At 47.7% G+C, this 26690-nt stretch overlaps 1 protein-coding gene across 1 annotated transcript in view; it reads right to left on the bottom strand.

The window, feature by feature from the left end:
• The window catches only part of LOC137544499 (complement factor H-like), a 200555-nt gene that overhangs the window by 41604 nt on the left and 132261 nt on the right, over positions 1 to 26690 (bottom strand). Inside the window, exons 11-13 of the mRNA XM_068265587.1 lie at positions 18967 to 19149; positions 18687 to 18869; positions 3610 to 3792 (exon numbers count right to left, since the gene is read on the bottom strand). Of these exons, the coding sequence (XP_068121688.1) occupies positions 3610 to 3792; positions 18687 to 18869; positions 18967 to 19149 (549 nt within the window). The remainder of the gene's footprint in view (positions 1 to 3609; positions 3793 to 18686; positions 18870 to 18966; positions 19150 to 26690) is intronic.

Raw genomic sequence — 26690 nt, 5'->3', positions numbered from 1 at the left:
AGTGGTGCGAGGGTGGAGAGAGGAGGAAGAGGCTCAGGAACCAGAGGAGAACGCTGACCCTGATGTCTCTGTGTCACAGACCACCCTGTTCCCCATGGCAGTGCACATGCTGCGTTGCCTGCGCACAGACCCCAGGGTGAAGCAGATGCAAGCGAGGGAGGACGCCTGCATCAGCATGATCCTGGATCCACGGCTGAGGGGGAAGTGGGCTCAGTTTCTGCCTGCTACAGGACGTGAGCAGCGCACAAGTGAGTTGCAGCAGCTCCTTGTTCGGCGACTGGAGGAAGCCTTCCCTCAGGCTTCCACCCCCTCTGTCCCTGTCCAGCCAGCACAGCAGCCGGTGCCTGCGGCCAGCAGCAGCAGCGTCAGGCGCCCAGGAGACTTGCTGTCATTGACGCAGGCGCTCTACATGACGGTAGAGCAGCCGAGAAAGGAGGTGTGTGCAGCAGCCACCTCCTCTGAAAGACCCAGCCAGCGCATGACCCAGATGGTGGCTGAGTACATGGGGTCCTTCAGTGGGCTTGACACAGGCAGCGTGGACCCCATGGAGTACTGGGTGGAGCGGTTGCATATCTGGAGTGAGCTGGCGCAGTACGCCCTGGAAGTCCTGCCTTGCCCCCCTTCCAGCAAGCTGTCCGAGAGGTGCTTCAGTGCGGCCGGTGGCGTGGTCACCGAGAAGCGCTCTCGTCTGTCCACAGAGGGAGTGGACAGACTGACATTTTTGAAGATCAACCAGGCCTGGATTGAAGGCACGTTCCTGGCACCTACTGTCGGCGAGGGGAGGACATGAGGTGCCTGGGAATCATTCTTTGACAACATAAACCTTCATTCCCGGGGTCCTGATAATTTGGCCTGGTGTTTCTTCACTTGCTGTGGTAGTAACGCTAGCTACCATGGCCCGTGACATGCCTCCTGCTGCCACACGTCGCTCCTCTTCCTGCTGCTGTTGCTGATGTAATTATATATTTATGAATTTATTGATTTATTTATGAATTTATTTATTTGTGTATTTATTTATTGTATTTATACAGCGCCAACATATTACGAAGCGCTGATTTTCATCCTCCTGCTGTTCACCACACAATGCATGCCTGCTGCTGCCACACGTCGCTCCTCTTCCTGCTGCTGTTGCTGATGTAATTATATATTTATGAATTGATTGATTTATTTATGAATTTATTTATTTGTGTATTTATTTATTTATTGTATTTATACAGCGCCAACATATTACGAAGCGCTGATTTTCATCCTCCTGCTGTTCACCACACAATGCATGCCTGCTGCTGCCACACGTCACTCCTCTTCCTGCTGCTGTAGTTATCCTGCTGTCTGTGCTCCCACCGCCAAGGTCCACAGAATACATTGCCTGCTGCCATTCGCCACTCCTCCTCCTCCTGCTGAGTTTATCCTCCTGCCTGTCTGTGTTCCCACTGCCAGGGTCCACAGAATTATGCGCTGCTGCCATGCACCACCGCTATTACGCCACTACAATAGCTATACTGTTGTATAAAAAAAAATAATTCTGAGGTGTCTGGGTTGAAAACTGTGCTGTCCCAGTTGTGCATTGGGCACAATGTGGGCTGCACGACTGCTGTCCGGAACCTCCTCCTGCCCTTTGCTGTTTATTTTCAGCCATGGTACCAACGCCTAGGTACCATTGGCCTGTGACATTGCCTGCTGCCATACGTCACTCCTCCTCCTCCTGCTGCTACTACAGTTATCCTCCTGCCTGTCTGTGTTCCCACCGCCAGGGTCCACAGTATTATGCGCTGCTGCCATGCGCCACTAGCTATTACGCCACTACAATAGCTATGCTGGTGTTGAAGATAACATTTTACAACAGTACAGTTCTGTAAGGGAAAAAACAAAGGGAGGAGGAGGAGGAGGATTTTCCATTACTTTTTTTTTATATTAGACCTATTTACATGTGATTTCCCTTTAAAAAAAAACCCCATCCGAATTCGCGAACACAAATTTTTCCTGAATTTTTGTACGCAACCCGAACCGAATGTACCCGAATCAAATTTTGGTACATTCGAGCAACCCTACCCGCTGCCCTGCCTGCACACGCACAGATTTCAGTGTGTGCACTGCACAGCATAGCAGGCAGCTGTGAATGGACGGGCGACATCTAGCATGTGTGTAATGGTGTGGATGGCTCTCCACACGCAGTGTCCTTTGCATTTCTCCACCCTAGTCCTCTGCCTTGGGGGCCTGCCCAGAAATCCAGCCTTGGCTCTGGTATCCTTTAAGTGCATTTATAGTATTTTAATCTCATCTTGAAAGACTTGTAAGGTTGGGAGGCAGCTGGGAGATCAATAGCATTTATGTCTGTAAAGTGGATATCAGAATCATCTTTATTCTCGCCAAGTACACCGGATGGTGTACCCGGAATTGCTTGTGGTTCACATGGCAAATGGCAGTTCAGGAACATATAACAACACAGGTCGGACATAAGCAAGCAAAGAAAAACATACAAGGTCAACGTGTAAAGCAAAGCAGCTCAAGCTTGAGTCTTGGGATGGTCAGAGTTTACGGCTGTGAGGAAGTTTTGCCCTGAGGGCTAGAGTGTCTCAGTGGTGTAGACCGGGGGAAGGGGGGGGGGGGGGAAGGGGGTAGAAGGGCGGGGGGGGGTCCCGAGTTCAGTGAGTTCAACAGGAGAACTGCTTGGGGGAAGAAGGTGTTCATGCGCCTGGTGGTTTTGGAGGGGATGGATCTGAAACGACATCCCAATGGTAGGGGCTCGAAGTAGCGTCTTCCCGGGTGGGAGTGGTCGAGTAAGATCTTGGAGGCCCTTGTCTTCATTCTCATGGAGTAGAGGAGATCTAGCGAGGGCAGGTGGGTGCCAATGATCTTTTCTGCTGCGTTTATCACTCTGTGGAGTCTGTATTTGTCCCTAGCGGTTGCTCCTGCATACCAGACTATGATGGAGCAGCAGAGGATGGATTCGATGGTCGCGGTGTAAAAGCTGGTAAGCAGCTCCCGAGCCATACCGAATTTCTTCAATTGGCGTAGGAAGAATAACCTCTGCTGTGCTTTCTTCTAGGTGTTGGTAATGTTCTGCTCCCATTTGAGGTTGCTTGTTATGGTTGTGCCTAGGAACCGGACGCTTTGAACTCTGGAGACCTCGGACCCGCATGTATGGGGCTCGATTCACTAACTGGTGATAACTCAGTTATCACGTGTTAAGGCTTTGCACGTGCAAACCTGCATGCTAAGCATTTTGCTTGTACAAAGTTTAAGCGCTCACATGTTAACTTTTAGATTGCGTGCGGCGTTACGCCGTACGCACGATAAGTGCATGTGATAACTACGGCCCTTCGCATGTTAACCTATTAGAGTGTATGCTTAGCACGCCCATGCTAAGCTGGTTTGCACGCGATGTAATACACGCAAAACTTACTATTAATTTCATGCGAAGTCAATAGTTTACGCGTGTAAAGTTTTACGCGCATGATATCGCGTACAAAGCAGCTTTGCACGGGCGTGCTAAGGGTTTGCACGCCAGTGTGAATCAAGCCCATTGTGTTTATATGCTTGTGCACAGAACATATATAGCACTCGGTATATACTGTACATGTGATGAAGATCTGCTGTGCGGTTACTCACCTATACAGGTCATAGTGGGCGGAGTCCACTCCTGCGCCGTACCAGGATTGTCACATCTCATTGTGGCTGATGATGGGTAATATCCAGGTTTGCACTGCGCTGTTATCCCTTCCCTTCTGTCATAATACAGCGTGTCTGCAGAGAGACGCTCCAGGTTTGCTATAGCCGGTCTTCTACATTGTGCTGTGTGATTAGAAACCGATCACTATATTGTATATGCAGTGTGATGAATATTATGTGACCACCATGTGACCACGCTATTGGCTATATATACTGGTATAGAAGGACCTGACAATGGCTGCTGATATGTCTGATGATTGCAGGAATGAGTAAGGCCCCGCCCCTTCCCACCATGTGACCACGCTATTGGTTATATATACTGGTATAGAAGGAGCTGACAATGGCTGCTGATATGTCTGATGACTGCAGGAATGAGTAAGGCCCCGCCCCTTCCCACCATGTGACCACGCTATTGGTTATATGTACCGGTATAGAAGGAGCTGACAATGGCTGCTAATATGTCTGATGACTGCAGGAATGAGTAAGGCTCTGCCCCCTCCCACCATGTGACCATGCTATTGGCTATATATACTGATATAGAAGGAGCTGACAATGGCTGCTGATATGTCTGATGATTGCAGGAATGAGTAAGGCCCCGCCCCTTCCCACCATGTGACCACGCTATTGGATATATATACTGGTATAGAAGGACCTGACAATGGCTGCTGATATGTCTGATGACTGCAGGAATGAGTAAGGCCCCGCCCCTTCCCACCATGTGACCACACTATTGGTTATATGTACCGGTGTAGGAGCTGACAATGGCTGCTAATATGTCTGATGACTGCAGGAATGAGTAAGGCCCCGCCCCTTCCCACCATGTGACCATGCTATTGGCTATATATACTGGTATAGAAGGACCTGACCATGGCTGCTGATATGTCTGATGACTGCAGGAATGAGTAAGGCTCCACCCCTTCCCACCATGTGACCACGCTATTGGCTATATATACTGGTATAGAAGGACCTGACAATGGCTGCTGGTATGTCTGACTGTAGGAATGAGTAAGGCCCCGCCCCTTCCGGCCATGTGACCATGCTATTGGCTATATATACTGATATAGAAGGACCTGACAATTGCTGCTGACATGTCTGATGACTGCAGGAATGAGTAAGGCTCCGCCCCTTCCCAACATGTGACCACACTATTGGTTATATATACTGGTATAGAAGGACCTGACAATGGCTGCTGATATGTCTGATGACTGCAGGAATGAGTAAGGCCCCTGCCCCTTCCCACCATGTGACCACAGTATTGGCTATATATACTGGTATAGAAGGTGACCATGGCTGCTGATATGTCTGATGACTGCAGGAATGAGTAAGGCTCCGCCCCTTCCCAACATGTGACCACACTATTGGCTATATATACTGGTATAGAAGGCGCTGACCATGGCTGCTGATATGTCTGATGACTGCAGGAATGAGTAAGGCTCCGCCCCTTCCCACCATGTGACCACACTATTGGTTATATATACTGGTATAGAAGGACTTGACAATGGCAGCTGATATGTCTGATGACTGCAGGAATGAGTAAGGCCCCGCCCCTTCCCAACATGTGACCACACTATTGGCTAAATATACTGGTATAGAAGGACTTGACAATGGCTGCAGATATGTCTGATGACTGCAGGAATGAGTAAGGCCCCGCCCCTTCCCACTATGTGACCACGCTATTGGTTATATATACTGGTATAGAAGGCCTGACAATGGCAGCTGATATGTCTGATGACTGCAGGAATGAGTAAGGCCCCGCCCCTTCCCACCATGTGACCACGCTATTGGTTATATATACTGGTATAGAAGGACCTGACAATGGCAGCTGATATGTCTGATGACTGCAGGAATGAGTAAGGCCCCGCCCCTTCCCAACATGTGACCACACTATTGGCTATATATACTGGTATAGAAGGACTTGACAATGGCTGCAGATATGTCTGATGACTGCAGGAATGAGTAAGGCTCCGCCCCTTCCCACCATGTGACCACACTATTGGCTATATATACTGGTATAGAAGGACCTGACAATGGCTGCTGATATGTCTGATGACTGCAGGAATGAGTAAGGCCCCGCCCCTTCCCACCATGTGACCATGCTATTGGTTATATATACTGGTATAGAAGGCGCTGACAATGGCTGCTGATATGTCTGATGACTGCAGCAATGAGTAAGGCACCGCCCCTTCCCACCATGTGACCATGCTATTGGCTATATATACTGGTATAGAAGGCGCTGACAATGGCTGCTGATATGTCTGATGACTGCAGGAATGAGTAAGGCTCCGCCCCTTCCCACCATGTGACCACACTATTGGTTATATATACTGGTATAGAAGGACCTGACAATGGCTGCTATTTCTGATGGCTACAGGAATGAGTAAGGCCCCGCCCCTTCCTAACATGTGACCACGCTATTGGTTATATATACTGGTATAGAAGGACCTGACAATGGCTGCTGATATGTCTGATGACTGCAGGAATGAGTAAGGCCCCGCCCCTTCCCACCATGTGACCACGCTATTGGTTATATATACTGGTATAGAAGAACCTGACAATAGCTGCTGCTATGTCTGATGACTGCAGGAATGAGTAAGGCCCCGCCCCTTCCCACCATGTGACCACGCTATTGGTTATATAACGGAAAATTGGATACTTACCTGCCGGTAATTTTCCTTTCCAGATGTATCCATGGCAGCACGATCGGGTTAAGTCCCGCCCACTTCACCCCATAGGACTATCCTTGTATAAATTAAGCTCCCAAGCTCGCCCCCCTAGTCTTGTTAATTCGTCATCACCGAACTAGGGTGGGAGCCTCGTGCTGCCATGGATACATCTGGAAAGGAAAATTACCGGCAGGTAAGTATCCAATTTTCCGTTTTCCATATGTCTCCATGGCAGCACGATCGGGAGATAACTAGTCAATAATTCAAAAGGGAGGGTGAGGTGCAATACCTATTTTTTTATTTATATATATTTTTTTTTTTTTTCTATTCACACAGTCGTATTTACAGTCAGAACATTGGTTTCGAATTGGAGAGTAGAGTTAGCCGCAGGGTCAACTCTATAATGTCGCATAAAGGTCACAATTGACGACCAGTTTGCCGCTTGGCAGATCTTTTCAGGAGAGACTTTCGTAAATGCTGCCCACGAAGTAGCCATCCCCCTGGTCGAATGAGCCGTGATCTGCTGTGGTGGTATCAGGTTGTTAGCCCTGTAGGAATCTTGGATAATTTTGACTAGCCATGATGCGATTGTTCTTGACGATGCCGGTTCGCCCTTTCTGTATCCAGAAGGGATTATAAATAGTCTTTCCGACTTCCTGAAAGGCTCAGTCCTTTGGATGTAAAGCTTCAAGTTATTTCCCACGTCGAGTGGATGTGGGATGGTTCTATCCTCGTCCCATAGTGTTGGTAACGTCCATTCTTGGTTGAAATGGTAAAGGGAGGATACTTTAGGAACAAAATGTTGGAGTGGTCGAAGGACCACCCGGTCGGGAAAGAAGTTAAGAGCTGGCTCCTGCCATCCCAATGCTTGGAGTTCTGACACTCGCCTGGCAGATGACATTGCCACTAGGAAGATTGTTTTATGCGTAAGCTGGATTAGGTTACATTCTTCTGGTGGTGTATAAGGTGGTTTTGCCAGTACGTCAAGTACTAAAGGTAGATTCCACTTGGGAAACACAGTCTTTCTGGGAGGTCTTTCTTTCATTACACCCTTCAAGAACTGGACCACCAAAGGGTGTAATGCCCATCTTTGGTTAGTTAGCGCTGAAAGCGCCGTTACTTGTACCTTCAGGGAATGGTATCCTAGTCCCTTTTCGAGGCCTGATTGGAGGAAGTGAAGTACCTCCTTAACCTCCGGGTTCAAAGGGTCAATTCGGGATTCTTCAGCAAATGACAAGAACCGATTCCAGATATTACTGTAAGTTTTATTAGTTGTGGGCTTTCTAGCACTAAGCATAGTTTTAATTAAAGTCTCCGAGTATCCTAGTGTCTCCAATTTCCTCCTTTCAATGTCCAGACAGCTAAATTTAGTTTTGCTGGGTTGGGATGTAGGATCGGTCCTTGATGTAGAAGGTCCGCCTGGTTCGGCAGTATCAGAGGTTGAGCTGTTTTCAGTTTCCACAGCAGCGGAAACCAAGGCCTCCTCGGCCAGAATGGTATCACCGCTAACAAAGATACTGGTTCCGTCAGGAGTCTTTTCAGCAATCTGTGTATCACTGGTATAGGGGGAAAGACGTAGGCCCTCTCGAATCTCCATTCCGCTGTCAGTGCATCCGTCGCAACTGCTTGTACTGATCTCCACCTCGAATAGTACTGGTGGCACTTCCTGTTGTGGACTGTCGCCATTAAGTCTAACTGTGGGGTTCCAAACTGTTTGCATATGTCCAGATATATTGTGTCGTTTAGGGCCCATTCGTTGTTGTCTAATCGTGTGCGACTTAGAAAGTCCGCTTTGATATTCTCCGGGCCCGGAATGTACGTTGCTGATAGGAATAGAAGATTCTTCTCTGCGAACTGGAATATTGGAGCCACCTCCTGCATCAGGGTAGAAGATCTTGTTCCTCCCTGCTTCCTTATATACGCCACCGCTGTACGGTTGTCTAGACGAAGAAGTACATTTTTGTTCTGTAGCAGTGTTTTGAAATGTTTTAGGGCTAATGATGCTGCCCGTATCTCTAATATGTTTGCTGGACAGTTCGTCTGGGCTGGACTCCATGTCCCCTGGATTGATTCTTGTGCCAGATGCGCCCCCCATCCCATCTGGCTCGCGTCGGTGGTAACAATGATCGGTTCTGGTAGCTGGATAGGTAGTGGAGTGTCCAGATTCGCTGTGGCAACCCACCATAACAAGCTCCTCCTCATGGCTGATGTTATGAAGATCTGCTGATTCATCTTGCCCGTTGACCATTGGTCGAGTAAGCCTTTCTGCCAAGCTCTGCCGTGCCATTGGGCCCACTTCACCATGGGTATTGTGGAGGTCATTGTACCCAGCAGACTTAGGCATTGTCTCGCTGTCATGATAGTTGTGCAGATTGCCCTCTGCATCATGTTCTTTATCTTTATCTGCTTTTCCAGTGGTAAGCCAATCGTATTCGTTGCTGTCTGTAGACGTGCTCCCAGAAATATAAAGTCTTGTGACGGTGTTAGTTGACTCTTCTTTGCGTTCACTTTCCACCCAAACTTCTCTAGACACTCGAGAAGGATCTGTTTGTGTGCCAGCAGTACCTGTCTGTCTTGCTCCAATAACAGTAGATCGTCGAGATAATGAAATAGTCTGAGTCCATTGACTCTTAACTTCTCGACCAGGGACAGCAGGATCTTCGAGAATACTCTTGGCGCCGTGCAGATTCCGAACGGCAGGGCCCGAAATTGAAAGTGCTGATTTGCGACCGAAAACCTCAGATATTTTTGATACCTTGAGTGGATCATCACGTGAAGGTAGGCATCCTCGAGGTCTACGGACAGAGCCCAATCTCCTTGCATGATCACTTTCGTTATAGTTTGAATAGTTTCCATCTTGAAATGTTTCAGAGCGATGTGTGAGTTCAACTCCCTCAGGTCCATAACGGGCCTCAGTTCGCCTGACTTTTTCGTAACAAAGAACAAGGGGGAGTATACTCCTGTTCCTCTCTCCTGGCTGGGAACTTCCACCACTGCTCCTTTCTGTAGTAGGTCCTCTATGTAATGAAAGAGAATTTTCCTCTTTTCCATAGATGATGGGATCTTTGTTGGTCTGAAGATTGTTTCTGGCGTTTTGGTAAATTTCCATCGATGTCCTAGTGATATTGTCTGGACCACCCACGGATCGCTGATGTTCTCCGCCCAGACATTCCTGAAAGACTGAAGTCTCCCGCCGACCCGTCCTGTCTGGGCGGGCTGACCATCAAAAAGGCTTCTGTTGAGAGGGGGCCGGGTTCGATCTTTTCTGTCTCGTGATTTTCTGTAGTGAGGCATGAGAGCTTTGCCAATTGCGCCTGAATTCGCGGCCTGGTCTATAGGATGTAGAAGATCTGTATCTACTCTGGTTAAAGGTTGGTCTTGGAGTATAGGCTGGTCGTCTATTCTTTCGGTCCTGAGGGATCATTCCTGATTTCCCTCCCGTCACTCGGCGGATTGCATCATCCATTTCTTGGCCGAATAAGTTTTTTCCGTCGTAGGGTATCTTGCACCAATCTTGCTTTGAGAGTTGATCTGCAGACCACCCTTTTAGCCATAGTGCCCTTTTAGAGATGACCGTGTGAAGCATGGAACGTGTAGAGCAACGTAATATATCCACCGCTGCTTCAGCTACAAAGTCCGAGGTTAGTTTTAAATCGTCTAATGCAGCGATGATATCATCTTTTTCTGCCCCGGACTGTAGAGCTTCTTCAATATTATTGATCCATGCCTTCATAGCTTCTGCCACTGAGGTGAGCGCAATGGCCGGTTTACATGCCGATCCGGAGGCGGTGTAAGATCTTTTAAGTTCTGCATCCATCTTTCTATCGAGTGGCTCTTTAAAGGAGATTGCATCTTCTCTTGGTAATGTCACATGTCTCGCCAGACCGATCACTGAAGCGTCTACTTTAGGCGGATTGTCCAGGCATCCCATAATGTCTTCTCCCAGTGGGTATAGCTTGTTAAACCTATTAGTTAGAGCTGGCTTCTTGTCTACTTTTTTCCACTCGTCCATCATCACCTCCTTAATTTGATTAATTAATGGGAAGTTTTTTGACGTTTTCTTTAAATGCGCATAATACTCTTTCTGGCCAGCGGACCCTTCCGGCACCTGTTCTTCCTGCCATTCCATGGCTTCTCTTACTGCTGATACATATGGTTGTACAAGGGCAAAATCGAAACCTCCAGGCTGCTCCATGTCTACATCATTAAGTCCTGATGGCCCAGGTTGAGGGTCATTGTCTCTTTGTTGATCCGCTGAGTGTGAGGGTAAGGAAGATATATAATCGTTCATTGTTTCTTGTACTGCTTGCTTAATCATAGAAGATACGTCCAAGGATCGGTCAGACTCTCTAGCCATATCATGGAAGCAATCAGTGCATACGCGTTTGCCTGGTATTGCGTATTTATTACAGGCCCAACATCTCCTTCTTGAAGAGTAATATGAGCTTGAGCGATGTCTTCTAGGTGATTTAGATCTGTTACGTCTCTTAGATCGTGATCGTCTCCTAGAACGAGATCTTGATCTTCCTCTCAGAAGGTGAACGTCTTTTAGACGACTCTTTGGGAGTTTGTCGATCTGTATTTTTTTTATTAGTCTGAGGACGAGTTGGCTGATCCTCTTCTCCACTCTGATTGTCCCGAGGGCTGCAAGACATAAAACAGTCTGTCAGCCAGCACTCTTTTGCTAGAAGAGAAGAAAAGCCTACCTTAAAGTATTGCTTCCTACCTAACATCCTGACCCTGGTCACTATTCGGCTCTTCTGGCTCCATATATACAGCATCCGCTGTAAGATATATAGATAAAAATTAGTATGGTAAAGTTATAGTAAAGTACTAGCAACGTCATAGCATCCAGCGGCCCGACATTAATAATATTCATAACCCACCTCTGTACGAGAAAACTGGGCTCCAACCTGCAGCAGCCAGGAACGTGCCGCCGATCTGACAGGTTGTAGCCACTGACTGCACGCTCTCTCGATTTAAATAGCCCTCCCCTCTTCCGAGTACCAATCGGAAAGAGGGGGCGGGGCCGAGGCAACGAGAGCTTCCTGCCGGCGGAGGGACCAATCTGTGCCTCCGAAAGCTAGGCGGAAGTAACCAGCCGGAAGTGACGTTTCCGGAAGAATACCCAGCCGGAGCGCTGGTGGAACGCACGCCCGGCGTCCGGCGCCATGACACCTGGAGGGGAAAACAGAAAAGGGAGAAGGGCAGACTGGAGGTTGCCGATAGCCGCATTTAGCAGCTAATACACTGTACAGGTACTGGCCGCATGAAACATTGTTTCAGAAGGAAAACGCCCACCTTACACTCCACGGCCAGCAGTGGATCTTCCCCAAAGAGCGTCATTTAGTTGCTATGCGGGGGCATCACACAGGAGAGGCTGAACCTGTGCGGGAGACGGTAGGAAGCAATTTAGGATCCTCTTAAAACATGGTAGTGCACCGGTCCCTGGGGTGAGGTGAGGACGAACAAAAGACTAGGGGGGCGAGCTTGGGAGCTTAATTTATACAAGGATAGTCCTATGGGGTGAAGTGGGCGGGACTTAACCCGATCGTGCTGCCATGGAGACATATGGAAATACTGGTATAGAAGGAGCTGACAATGGCTGCTGATATGTCTGATGACTGCAGGAATGAGTAAGGCCCCACCCCTTCCCACCATGTGACCATGCTATTGGTTATATATACTGGTATAGAAGGAGCTGACAATGGCTGCTGATATGTCTGATGACTGCAGGAATGAGTAAGGCTCCGCCCCTTCCTAACATGTGACCACGCTATTGGTTATATATACTGGTATAGAAGAACCTGACAATGGCTGCAGATATGTCTGATGACTGCAGGAATGAGTAAGGCCCCGCCCCTTCCCACCATGTGACCACGCTATTGGTTATATATACTGGTATAGAAGGACCTGACAATGGCTGCTGATATGTCTGATGACTGCAGGAATGAGTAAGGCCCCGCCCCTTCCCACCATGTGACCACACTATTGGTTATATATATATTGGTATAGAAGGACCTGACAATGGCTGCTGATGTGTCTGACTGCAGGAATGAGTAAGGCCCCGCCCCTTCGAACCATGTGACCACGCTATTGGTTATATATACTGGTATAGAAGGCCTGACAATGGCTGCTATGTCTGATGACTGCAGGAATGAGTAAGGCCCCGCCCCTTCCCACCATGTGACCACACTATTGGTTATATATATTGGTATAGAAGGAGCTGACAATGGCTGCTGATATGTCTGATGACTGCAGGAATGAGAAAGGCCCCGCCCCTTCCCAACATGTGACCACACTATTGGTTATATATACTGGTATAGAAGGACCTGTAAATGGCTGCTGATATGTCTGATGACTGCAGGAATGAGTAAGGCTCCGCCTCTTCCCACCATGTGACCACACTATTGGTTATATATACTGGTATAGAAGGACCTGACAATGGCTGCTGATATGTCTGATGATTGCAGGAATGAGTAAGGCCCCGCCCCTTCCCACCATGTGACCATGCTATTGGTTATATATACTGGTATAGAAGGCGCTGACAATGGCTGCTGATATGTCTGATGACTGCAGGAATGAGTAAGGCTCCGCCCCTTCCCACCATGTGACCACACTATTGGTTATATATACTGGTATAGAAGGACCTGACAATGGCTGCAGATATGTCTGATGACTGCAGGAATGAGTAAGGCCCCGCCCCTTCCCACTATGTCACCATGCTATTGGCTATATATACTGGTATAGAAGGACCTGACAATGGCTGCTATGTCTGATGACTGCAGGAATGAGTAAGGCCCCGCCCCTTCCCACCATGTGACCACACTATTGGTTATATATACTGGTATAGAAGGACCTGACAATGGCTGCTGATATGTCTGATGACTGCAGGAATGAGTAAGGCCCCGCCCCTTCGAACCATGTGACCACGCTATTGGTTATATATACTGGTATAGAAGGCCTGACAATGGCTGCTATGTCTGATGACTGCAGGAATGAGTAAGGCCCCGCCCCTTCCCACCATGTGACCACGCTATTGGTTATATATACTGGTATAGAAGGAGCTGACAATGGCTGCTGATATGTCTGATGACTGCAGGAATGAGTAAGGCCCCACCCCTTCCCACCATGTGACCATGCTATTGGTTATATATACTGGTATAGAAGGAGCTGACAATGGCTGCTGATATGTCTGATGACTGCAGGAATGAGTAAGGCTCCGCCCCTTCCCACCATGTGACCACACTATTGGTTATATATACTGGTATAGAAGGACCTGACAATGGCTGCTGATATGTCTGATGACTGCAGGAATGAGTAAGGCCCCGCCCCTTCCCACCATGTGACCACGCTATTGGTTATATATACTGGTATTGAAAGACCTGACAATGGCTGCTGATATGTCTGATGACTGCAGGAATGAGTAAGGCTCCGCCCCTTCCTAACATGTGACCACGCTATTGGTTATATATACTGGTATAGAAGAACCTGACAATGGCTGCAGATATGTCTGATGACTGCAGGAATGAGTAAGGCCCCGCCCCTTCCCACCATGTGACCACGCTATTGGTTATATATACTGGTATAGAAGGACCTGACAATGGCTGCTGATATGTCTGATGACTGCAGGAATGAGTAAGGCCCCGCCCCTTCCCACCATGTGACCACACTATTGGTTATATATATTGGTATAGAAGGACCTGACAATGGCTGCTGATATGTCTGACTGCAGGAATGAGTAAGGCCCCGCCCCTTCGAACCATGTGACCACGCTATTGGTTATATATACTGGTATAGAAGGCCTGACAATGGCTGCTATGTCTGATGACTGCAGGAATGAGTAAGGCCCCGCCCCTTCCCACCATGTGACCACACTATTGGTTATATATATTGGTATAGAAGGAGCTGACAATGGCTGCTGATATGTCTGATGACTGCAGGAATGAGAAAGGCCCCGACCCTTCCCAACATGTGACCACACTATTGGTTATATATACTGGTATAGAAGGACCTGTAAATGGCTGCTGATATGTCTGATGACTGCAGGAATGAGTAAGGCTCCGCCTCTTCCCACCATGTGACCACACTATTGGTTATATATACTGGTATAGAAGGACCTGACAATGGCTGCTGATATGTCTGATGATTGCAGGAATGAGTAAGGCCCCGCCCCTTCCCACCATGTGACCACGCTATTGGTTATATATACTGGTATAGAAGGCGCTGACAATGGCTGCTGATATGTCTGATGACTGCAGGAATGAGTAAGGCTCCGCCCCTTCCCACCATGTGACCACACTATTGGTTATATATACTGGTATAGAAGGACCTGACAATGGCTGCAGATATGTCTGATGACTGCAGGAATGAGTAAGGCCCCGCCCCTTCCCACCATGTGACCACACTATTGGTTATATATACTGGTATAGAAGGACCTGACAATGGCTGCAGATATGTCTGATGACTGCAGGAATGAGTAAGGCCCTGCCCCTTCCCACTATGTCACCATGCTATTGGCTATATATACTGGTATAGAAGGACCTGACAATAGCTGCTATGTCTGATGACTGCAGGAATGAGTAAGGCCCCGCCCCTTCCCAACATGTGACCACACTATTGGTTATATATACTGGTATAGAAGGACCTGACAATGGCAGCTGATACGTCTGATGACTGCAGGAATGAGTAAGGCCCCACCCCTTCCCACCATGTGACCACACTATTGGTTATATATACTGGTATAGAAGGACCTGACAATGGCTGCTGATATGTCTGATGACTGCAGGAATGAGTAAGGCCCCGCCCCTTCGAACCATGTGACCACGCTATTGGTTATATATACTGGTATAGAAGGCCTGACAATGGCTGCTATGTCTGATGACTGCAGGAATGAGTAAGGCCCCGCCCCTTCCCACCATGTGACCACGCTATTGGTTATATATACTGGTATAGAAGGAGCTGACAATGGCTGCTGATATGTCTGATGACTGCAGGAATGAGTAAGGCCCCACCCCTTCCCACCATGTGACCATGCTATTGGTTATATATACTGGTATAGAAGGAGCTGACAATGGCTGCTGATATGTCTGATGACTGCAGGAATGAGTAAGGCTCCGCCCCTTCCCACCATGTGACCACACTATTGGTTATATATACTGGTATAGAAGGACCTGACAATGGCTGCTGATATGTCTGATGACTGCAGGAATGAGTAAGGCCCCGCCCCTTCCCACCATGTGACCACGCTATTGGTTATATATACTGGTATTGAAGGACCTGACAATGGCTGCTGATATGTCTGATGACTGCAGGAATGAGTAAGGCCCCGCCCCTTCCTAACATGTGACCACGCTATTGGTTATATATACTGGTATAGAAGAACCTGACAATGGCAGCTGATATGTCTGATGACTGCAGGAATGAGTAAGGCCCCGCCCCTTCCCACCATGTGACCACACTATTGGTTATATATACTGGTATAGAAGGAGCTGACAATGGCTGCTGATATGTCTGACTGCAGGAATGAGTAAGGCCCCGCCCCTTCCCACCATGTGACCACACTATTGGTTATATATATTGGTATAGAAGGACCTGACAATGGCTGCTGATATGTCTGACTGCAGGAATGAGTAAGGCCCCGCCCCTTCGAACCATGTGACCACGCTATTGGTTATATATACTGGTATAGAAGGCCTGACAATGGCTGCTATGTCTGATGACTGCAGGAATGAGTAAGGCCCCGCCCCTTCCCACCATGTGACCACGCTATTGGTTATATATACTGGTATAGAAGGAGCTGACAATGGCTGCTGATATGTCTGATGACTGCAGGAATGAGTAAGGCCCCGCCCCTTCCCAACATGTGACCACACTATTGGTTATATATACTGGTATAGAAGGACCTGACAATGGCTGCTGATATGTCTGACTGCAGGAATGAGTAAGGCCCCGCCCCTCCCCACCATGTGACCACGCTATTGGATATATAAACTTGTATAGAAGTACCTGATAATGGCAGCTGATATGTCTGATGACTGCAGGAATGAGTAAGGCACCGCCCCTTCCCACCATGTGACCACACTATTGGTTATATATACTGGTATAGAAGGACCTGACGATGGCTGCTGATATGTCTGATGACTGCAGGAATGAGTAAGGCACCGCCCCTTCCCACCATGTGACCACACTATTGGTTATATATACTGGTATAGAAGGACCTGACGATGGCTGCTGATATGTCTGATGACTGCAGGAATGAGTAAGGCCCCGCCCCTCCCCACCATGTGACCACGCTATTGGATATATAAACTTGTATAGAAGTACCTGATAATGGCAGCTGATATGTCTGATGACTGCAGGAATGAGTAAGGCTCCGCCCCTTCCCAACATGTGACCACGCTATTGGCTATATATACTGGTATAGAAGGACCTGACAATGGCTGCTGATACGTCTGATGACTGCAGGAATGAGTAAGGCCCCGCCCCTTCCCACCATGTGACCATGCTATTGGATATATATACTGGTATAGAAGGACCTGACAATGGCTGCTATGTCTGATGACTGCAGGAATGAGTAAGGCCCCGCCCCTTCCCACCATGTGACCACGCTATTGGTTATATATACTGGTATAGAAGGAGCTGACAATGGCTGCTGATATGTCTGATGACTGCAGGAATGAGTAAGGCCCCACCCCTTCCCACCATGTGACCATGCTATTGGTTATATATACTGGTATAGAAGGAGCTGACAATGGCTGCTGATATGTCTGATGACTGCAGGAATGAGTAAGGCTCCGCCCCTTCCCACCATGTGACCACACTATTCGTTATATATACTGGTATAGAAGGACCTGACAATGGCTGCTGATATGTCTGATGACTGCAGGAATAAGTAAGGCCCCGCCCCTTCCCACCATGTGACCACGCTATTGGTTATATATACTGGTATTGAAGGACCTGACAATGGCTGCTGATATGTCTGATGACTGCAGGAATGAGTAAGGCCCCGCCCCTTCCTAACATGTGACCACGCTATTGGTTATATATACTGGTATAGAAGAACCTGACAATGGCAGCTGATATGTCTGATGACTGCAGGAATGAGTAAGGCCCCGCCCCTTCCCACCATGTGACCACACTATTGGTTATATATACTGGTATAGAAGGAGCTGACAATGGCTGCTGATATGTCTGACTGCAGGAATGAGTAAGGCCCCGCCCCTTCCCACCATGTGACCACACTATTGGTTATATATATTGGTATAGAAGGACCTGACAATGGCTGCTGATATGTCTGACTGCAGGAATGAGTAAGGCCCCGCCCCTTCGAACCATGTGACCACGCTATTGGTTATATATACTGGTATAGAAGGCCTGACAATGGCTGCTATGTCTGATGACTGCAGGAATGAGTAAGGCCCCGCCCCTTCCCACCATGTGACCACGCTATTGGTTATATATACTGGTATAGAAGGAGCTGACAATGGCTGCTGATATGTCTGATGACTGCAGGAATGAGTAAGGCCCCGCCCCTTCCCAACATGTGACCACACTATTGGTTATATATACTGGTATAGAAGGACCTGACAATGGCTGCTGATATGTCTGACTGCAGGAATGAGTAAGGCCCCGCCCCTCCCCACCATGTGACCACGCTATTGGATATATAAACTTGTATAGAAGTACCTGATAATGGCAGCTGATATGTCTGATGACTGCAGGAATGAGTAAGGCACCGCCCCTTCCCACCATGTGACCACACTATTGGTTATATATACTGGTATAGAAGGACCTGACGATGGCTGCTGATATGTCTGATGACTGCAGGAATGATTAAGGCACCGCCCCTTCCCACCATGTGACCACACTATTGGTTATATATACTGGTATAGAAGGACCTGACGATGGCTGCTGATATGTCTGATGACTGCAGGAATGAGTAAGGCCCCGCCCCTCCCCACCATGTGACCACGCTATTGGATATATAAACTTGTATAGAAGTACCTGATAATGGCAGCTGATATGTCTGATGACTGCAGGAATGAGTAAGGCTCCGCCCCTTCCCAACATGTGACCACGCTATTGGCTATATATACTGGTATAGAAGGACCTGACAATGGCTGCTGATACGTCTGATGACTGCAGGAATGAGTAAGGCCCCGCCCCTTCCCACCATGTGACCATGCTATTGGATATATATACTGGTATAGAAGGACCTGACAATGGCTGCTGTGTCTGATGACTGCAGAGATTAGTAAGGCTCCGCCCCTTCCCAACATGTGACCATGCAATATATACTGGTATATAAGGTCCCGAGGATAGCTGATTGTATGGGCAATACTTTCTACTCACCAATACATGTAGGAGGAAGATCCCAGTTATCTTTTCCCCCAGTAAACACACATGTCACTTTTGGATGTGACAGACGATATCCCTCCTCCTTACACACAACTGTCACCTCTTCCCCGGGATTATAGAAATGTTTATCTATGGAGAATGTGTACGGCTTATCCTGGTCCGGCCTCTTACACCTCTCTGTAGGGACAACACACAGCTGGTGAGATGATGATAGGAGGACACATAGCACAATCTATCCGCACAGCTGCTGATATAGAGAATACTTTCTACTCACCAATACATGAAGGAGAATTATCCCAGTTATCTTTTCCTCCAGTAGACACACATTTCACCTTCTGATGTGACGGGCGATATCCCTCCTCCTTACACATAACTATCACCTCTTCCTCGGGATTATAGAAATCTCTAGCCTGGTAGAATGTGTACGGCTTATCCTTGTCCGGCCTCTTACACCTCTCTGTAGGAACAACACACACCTGGTGAGATGATGAGAGGAGGACACATGGCAAAACCCATCCTTGCAGCTCCTCGTCAGAGGAAAGAAACACCACAGAGCAGCATCTCCTGCCACCTCATCATAGTCCTCTGTGCCTTGCATCATCTAAAGCCTAGGTTCTCAACATGTGGTACACATGCCCCAAGGGGTACATCTGATTGGTCCCAGGGGTAATTAGGCTTGTTATATTTAAATAAGTTTAACAAATTTAGAGTTTCAGAAAATAACAAATCCTATATAGAAAAAACCTCAATCGAGTATTAAGTGAAAGAAAACACCCAAATAGGGTTTTGAGAGAATGTTAGCTGATTTATGACAAAATAGATAAGACCCTTTACTCCTCACACAACTGAGACTTTGGCACAGAAGCATTGTAAATTCCGAGTTCAAGAGTTAGCTACAAGCAGAATGTATGCTGTTTGTCTAAGCTGAAAAAAATAATTATGACATTAAATATCATCATCACCCTCATACCAACATAAGAAATTGGCATCCTTATTTGATATTTTATCTACAGCTTTAAACCAATGTATACATTTAATCTCTGCTATAAATCCCTCTTTTTGTGATTTAAAGCCACCCTCCAGGGCGGTAACTCGAAGATCATTGAAGGCTTTTAGGAACAAGAGTGTAATTGTGTACCTGTGTCCATTCATATGTTTACACATAGTTTTCCAGCTGAGTCCTAGGGATGTTAGCTTTCCTGATTTGGGCCTCAGTTAGATGACTGTAACCTTGTTTAATAAAAATATTTTTAAAGTATTGCAAATGTTTGTTTCTGCCCACCCTGTCAGAACAGATCTGGTTGCATCTCATCGCTTGGCTGTAAATTAGTATGCTTACTCTTTTTATAATGAAGGCAAATTAGCCGAAACTCAAGTCGGAGGTGTTGGCTGCAGTTTATATATGAGATGTGCCATTAAACAAGATACCTGCTTGTAAGTGCAAACCTGTGTGCAGCTTCATTTCTTACAACAGTGTGCACTTTTTTTGCTTTTCAACTCTTTTATGCAGGAAGGAGCTTTGCCGGGCTCCTTTGCGGAGGAAAACGAGACGAAAGAGACGTTTCACACTGTGGAGCGCACATGCTTAGTCAGGTGAATAGGAAGTTATAATGTCTATATGCAATCTCGCGCGAGCGCTTGCTCGCAAGAAGGTATAGGTGTGAGCATATATGTGGTGATGATGATATGTACGGTAATATGCAGAACATAGCAGCCATATTGTATCTCATGGAAGCCATATTTTCACCCTTTCTGCCTGTGTCATATGTGTAAGTCTGCTCAAAGCCAGCTGGCTTCAGGGTAATTGGACACCGGGCTTCATGGAGTTCCTGTATGTAAATGTAAATTAACTCTGCATTCAGTTTCCAGCAGGAAAAGCTACCATTGTCTGCATTTAATAAGATAAATTACGTTGGATAGGCAAATGAACCTAGACATTCAATTATGGACTGTCTACCTAGCCTCTAATTAGGAGATGGCTAATTAGTCAATGGCCAGTCAGGTCCTTACCTTTGATCTGCTATGAAATACTGTCTCATATGTGTACTTTGCTTTGTCACCTGTAACTTGTAGTACAGGAGTCTAGAGTGCCATAACAAAGAAACAAGTAATTACATAACAACCTCTGCATTTGTCCTGCATCCTGAAAAGGTGTTGCATTGCTTTGAACTTTGTAGTCATGTAAACAGCTACCTGTTGACCAAATATACAATCCGGACTAGCTGAATCTGGACAGTTGGAAGCTAACACAGGAACGTTTGAAGTTTACATATGACAGCCTGCTGGAAGTGTGTGAAGTGTTTTGAAGTCTATGTGTGAGGAATAGCGGAGACAACGCCGCCATGCGGGGCAGTATGGCGGCGATCTCCGCTTCCCAGCCGGCAGATTCCGCCATTCATGCGGAGCCGCCGGCGCAGGCTGGTAGGTCTCACATTGCGGCTAGCGGACTCCAGTCCACGTGCGGACGCGGACCCTGGGCCTGGCCTCTCCATCACACAGAGGCAGAGGGTCGCACGCGCGCGTGCAAGAAGGCAGGACTTTTACCTCCTACGTAGGAGGCTCAGCTGACTCACCAGTCAGCTGACCTCAGGAGGTGTCCTGATTGGTTGGGGCTCTGGGGCGGCGCTGAGTAGCTCTCTAGCTACAAATTGGACTTGCTGGGCAGTAGCTAATTGTCTGCTGTCGTGAATACATCTCTGTGTTAACGCTCAGACCTTAGTGCAGTGCCCTGGTGTTGATGCTAAGGATTTCACACCTGAGTTAGGATTGTAATTGTGATTTACCTGTGTCTAGACTCTGGCTATTCCTGGCTACTCTCTCTCATCGATTGTGTACCTTGCCTATCTGATCTCTGTTGCCGACCTCTGCCTGATTACGTTTATTCTTCTGCCTTTCGCTCCTGTACTGTGCCGCCTTCTTTGTTGCCGAACCTCTGCTTGTCTGACCTTTCTTCCCCCAGTGGAACGTCTCCCACTGGTGGGCTATCTCTGAGGCTTGCCTCTGCGAGACGCTTGCCCTAGCAGATTATTGCTGCTAGAGGCTGAGACTCCTCTTCCAGCCTTCTAGAGGATCTCACATACGGGATTCCCATTCAGAGGTAACCACACCTCTGAGGAATCGCTGTGTGGTGGACATTTCCACGATTTCGTATTGTTAACTTGTTATTACTGTTTTCACTGTCTTAGGTGTCCAGAGGTTAGTCATACTTGTATTATTTGGTGATTCTGCAGATCATTAATAATCAAGTATATATCCGCATTCTTGGTGATACTGCAGATCACCAATAATCGGATTCTCTCTGTGTGTTGACACCGATTGCTTACAGAACAGCAGACCTTTATAATGGAAGCATTACGCGAACAGATCGAGACTTTAGCCACCTCACTTAATAATCTCATTGAGGTGGTTAATACGCAACAGACCCAGATCGCACAACTGTCTGGATCTGTGCAGCTCTGGCAAACAACTGTTGCTACAATGCAATCCCCTCCGGTCACAGATCTCCGCATGTCAGTTCCTGAGAAGTTTTCAGGGCAGAGATCCAACTTCCAGAATTTTCGTAACCGGATCTTGTCTTATTTCGAATTAAGGCCGACCCTATCTGGTCCTGAGCAGCAAAGGGTGACTTTTATCAAAACCCTATTGTCCGGGGACTCCCAAACCTGGGCATACGGGCTTTCACCCGAAGATACAGCTCTAACCTCAGTTGAGGAATTTTTTTAAAGCTATGGCTATAATTTATGACGATCCGGATGCTTCGATCACTGCGGAGAGGAAGCTCAAAACTCTCCCTCAGGGTCGAGATACGGTAGAGGTTTATGCAGCGGAGTTTAGGAGGTGGGCTGTGTCATCTAGGTGGGGGTCCTATGCTTTATTGGACTGCTTCCTTTCAGGCCTGTCAGACGCAGTCTCTGAATTAATGCTAGGACACCCTGAACCGAAGTCTGTTGATGCCATTTCACTGGCGGTACGAGTGGACCGCCGCTTACGCTATCAGCGTCAATCAAGAGGAAGGAATGCAGTAAGGGCACTTTCTTATGCGTCCTCCTCGTCTACCCCACCTACTGATGAGCCGATGCAAATCGGACATTCTTGGTTAACTCGGGCCGAGAAAGAGCGCAGAAAGGCTGAGAGACTGTGTTTATATTGTGCAGAGGAGGGCCATATTGCTCAAAATTGCCCCAAGAAGTCGGGAAACGCTGCCGTCTAGGTGTAGTTAGAGGTAATACCCTAGACGAGTAGAGGTTACCTCTTAATCAGAATAATCGGTTACTCCTTCCGTGTTCCATTTCTTGGGGGAATTTGACCACGAGCGCTCAGGCCTTCATAGGTCGGCAGCCAACTTTGTAGACTACAAGTTTGTGAAGGGTTTGGGAATCCCAATACATCCAGTGGATCGGCAAATAGTGGTCACTGCCATTGATGACTCCCCATTATAGTACAGACAACCTCTCTCTCAAACTCCGTTATTGTCCTGCACTATAGGCATTTTACACAAAGAAAAGCTACAGTTCCTTGTTCTGCGCATGTCAACTTCCACCATTGTCCTCGGAATGCCCTGGTTGCAACTTCATTCCCCGCAGATAGACTGGGCATCAGGCCAGTTGCTTGCTTGGTCACCTTTTTGTCTTAGCCACTGTCTAGAGAAAATTGTTATCTGTACCACCAAGCTAGAGGTGAAAGGGGTTCCGACACAATATGCCGAGTTTTCTGACGTATTCTGTCCTAAGTCAGCGGACAAACTCCCACCTCATCGGAGTTATGACTGTCCCATAGACTTAAGATCAGGTTGTATGCCCCCTAGAGGGCATCTCTATAATCTGTCGGGGCCCGAGAAGATGGCTATGCGAGAGTACATTAAAGAAAATCTGGCTAAAGGTTTTATCCGTCCCTCCCGATCTCCAGCTGGTGCCGGATTCTTCTTTGTACAAAAGGACGGTGGTCTTAGACCATGTATTGATTATAGGGGTCTGAACAAGATCACTGTAAAGAATCGCTATCCTTTGCCCCTGATAGATGATCTCTTCGCTCAGATAACCAATGCCAGTATTTTCTCTAAGTTAGACTTATGGGGGGCATACAACTTGGTGCGCATCAGGGATGGGGACGAGTGGAAGACGGCCTTCAATACACCCGATGGGCACTACGAGTATCTGGTTATGCCCTTCGGGTTGTGTAATGCCCCGGCCGTCTTTCAAGAATTAATAAACAAGGTCTTCAGAGAGATATTGGGGAAATTCGTCTTGGTCTACCTTGACGACATTTTGATTTTCTCTCCGAACATTGGAGAGCATCGTAAGCATGTCAGATATGTGCTGGGAAAATTGAGACAGAATTCACTCTATGCAAAACTAGAGAAGTGTGTCTTTGAGGTTACTCAAGTTCCCTTTCTGGGCTATATTATCTCGACTTCAGGTCTCTTGATGGATCCAGAAAAGGTTTCGGCTGTCTTAGAGTGGCCCCAACCTGTGGGTTTGAAAGCACTTCAAAGATTCCTTGGTTTTGCTAACTACTACCAGAGATTTATCAGGGGATTCTCCTCGGTAGTAGCCCCTCTGACTAGCCTTACCAAGAAGGGGGCTGATCCATACCACTGGTCATCAGAGGCTCAGTCAGCCTTCAGTACCCTGAAAAAGATGTTTTGCTCTGCACCAATACTGAGACATGTTGATGTCACTATTCCCTTCATGGTGGAGGTGGATGCCTCAGAAATTGGGGTGGGGGCGGTCCTGTCTCAACGTTCAGGTCCGCAGGGCAAGACACATCCCTGTGCCTACTTCTCACGTAGGTTCTCTCCTGCTGAAAGGAACTACGATGTGGGCAACAGGGAACTCCTTGCCATTAAGTTAGCCTTCCAAGAATGGCGTCATTGGCTGGAGGGTGCAGAACACACTATTGTGGTATATACTGACCATAAGAACCTAGAGTACATTGAGGGCGCCAAAAGGCTTACCCTCAGACAGGCCCGCTGGTCTTTATTCTTTTCTTGCTTCAGATTTGTCATCACGTACACCCCAGGTTCTAAAAACGTAAAGGCAGATGCGCTCTCCAGATGTTTCGAACCCGAGACAGCTCAGTGTACACTTCCAGAGAGCATTATACCCCGTAAGGTAGTGCTAGCTGCCACTGAAACTTGGGAGGATTGGGCTGCTACATTAGCCTCTTACCAGCTGGATACTCCGGAGGGGAAACCAGATGGGGTTCTTTTCATGCCACTTCCGTTCCAGTTGCAGATCTTGCAGCTCTTTCACGCCCATAAGAATGCGGGTCACCCTGGGACCACTCGCACTCTGGATTTACTCACTAGGTGTGTGTGGTGACCCTCCTTGGCCTCGGATTGTAAGGAGTTTGTCAGAGAGTGTGTTGTGTGTGCCAGGAGCAAGCCTTCCCGCCTGGCTCCAGTGGGTACCCTACAATCCTTGCCAGTACCAAGTGAACCATGGACCCATCTGTCCATGGATTTTATTGGTGAGCTACCCAGGTCGGAAGGCATGACACATATGGGTAATCTTAGATAGGTTCAGCAAAATGGCCCATTTTGTTCCCATTAAAGGATTTCCCTCGGCCCAGGAGTTGGCCGATCTCTTCGTGCAGCACGTCTTCCGCTTGCATGGAATCCCGGATGATGTGGTTTCTGACAGGGGAGTCCAGTTTGTGTCAAAGTTTTGGAGGGCTTTTTGCCACACATTGGGTATGAACCTGTCGTTTTCTTCAGGGTATCACCCACAGTCCAACGGGCAGACCAAAAGGGTTAATCAGGCTCTGGAGCAATTCCTTAGATGTTATGTCGCAGATGCACAGACCGAGTGGGTTAAGTTTTTGCCTTTTGTGGAGTTTGCGCACAACAACCTGAAGAGCTCATCAACAGGGTTGTCGCCTTTCCAGGTTGTGTCAGGAAAGTCCCCTAAGTTTTCCCCATTGCCTGTGTGTTCTTCCTCGCTCCCAGCTCTGGAAGATTGGCAGAAAGCTTTAAAGGAGCTTTGGGGACAGGTAAAGACAAATCTGGGAGTAGCTTTTCAAAAGCAAAAGAAACAAGCCGACAAGAGACGGTCTGTTGAGTGGCACTTCACCCCAGGAGACAAGGTGTGGGTGTCGACCAGACATTCGGCTCTTAGACAACTGTCTACCAAGCAGGGGCGTAGCTACAACTCACTGGGCCCCATAGCAAACTTTTTGGCCAGGCCCCCCCCCCCCCCCCCACCCTCCTTCCTCTTTCCCAAATGAGCCCCTCCCTGCCAGTGGTTTCCTTGTGCCCTATAGCTTTCTACCTGGCCCTGCTCTGGTAATGGTTACCTAGTGGGACCCCTATTTGGCGGTGGTAGTACATACCTCCCAACCTTTTGACATAAGAAAGATGGACATCTTTAAAGTAAACCTTATGAAAACAACTCAAGGATTTATACTTACCAGGAGCTTCCTCTGGCTCCCTGAAATCCATGCGCTACCTCGATGTCCATCCGTTCTGCTGCTGTCAGCCCTGGCAGTTGGGGACTATTGAGCATGCATAGACTTGCCTGCGTGCCTCCTTAGTCAGGCTCCTGTGCTCTCTGCGCAGTTAGTTAAAGCCTGTAACTGCTCTGTAAGGCCGGGTGCACACCAAAAACCGCTAGCAGATCCGCAAAATGCTAGCAGATTTTGAAACGCTTTTTCTTCTTTTTCTGCAGCGTTTCAGCTAGCGTTTTGCGGTTTTGTGAAGCGTTTTTGGTGTAGTAGATTTCATGTATTTGTAAGGAAGTAGTGTCGTGCTCAACATTTAACAGTGCTCTTTATATATAAGTTCATAAGTTCATAAGTCTCATCGCCATCCACTGCATTACTGTGATTCAATAATCATCCAATGTCTAAAATCCATGTGCTGTTCTTCCTGTCATTAGAATAATATATTGCGCTCACCAGAACTTGTGGCTGATTAGTTATAGTCAGCAATAAGCGTGAAACACTGCTCCAATTCCTCCTGGTCTTCCAGGCTCCAGCAGTTCAAATACTCGGAAGTAAGCA

The sequence above is a fragment of the Hyperolius riggenbachi genome, chromosome 1, assembly GCF_040937935.1.
Source record: "Hyperolius riggenbachi isolate aHypRig1 chromosome 1, aHypRig1.pri, whole genome shotgun sequence".
In the NCBI taxonomy this organism is placed as follows: domain Eukaryota; kingdom Metazoa; phylum Chordata; class Amphibia; order Anura; family Hyperoliidae; genus Hyperolius; species Hyperolius riggenbachi.
The sequence above is the reverse complement of the archived record's forward strand: the minus strand, read 5'-3'. Positions and strand labels throughout refer to the sequence as shown.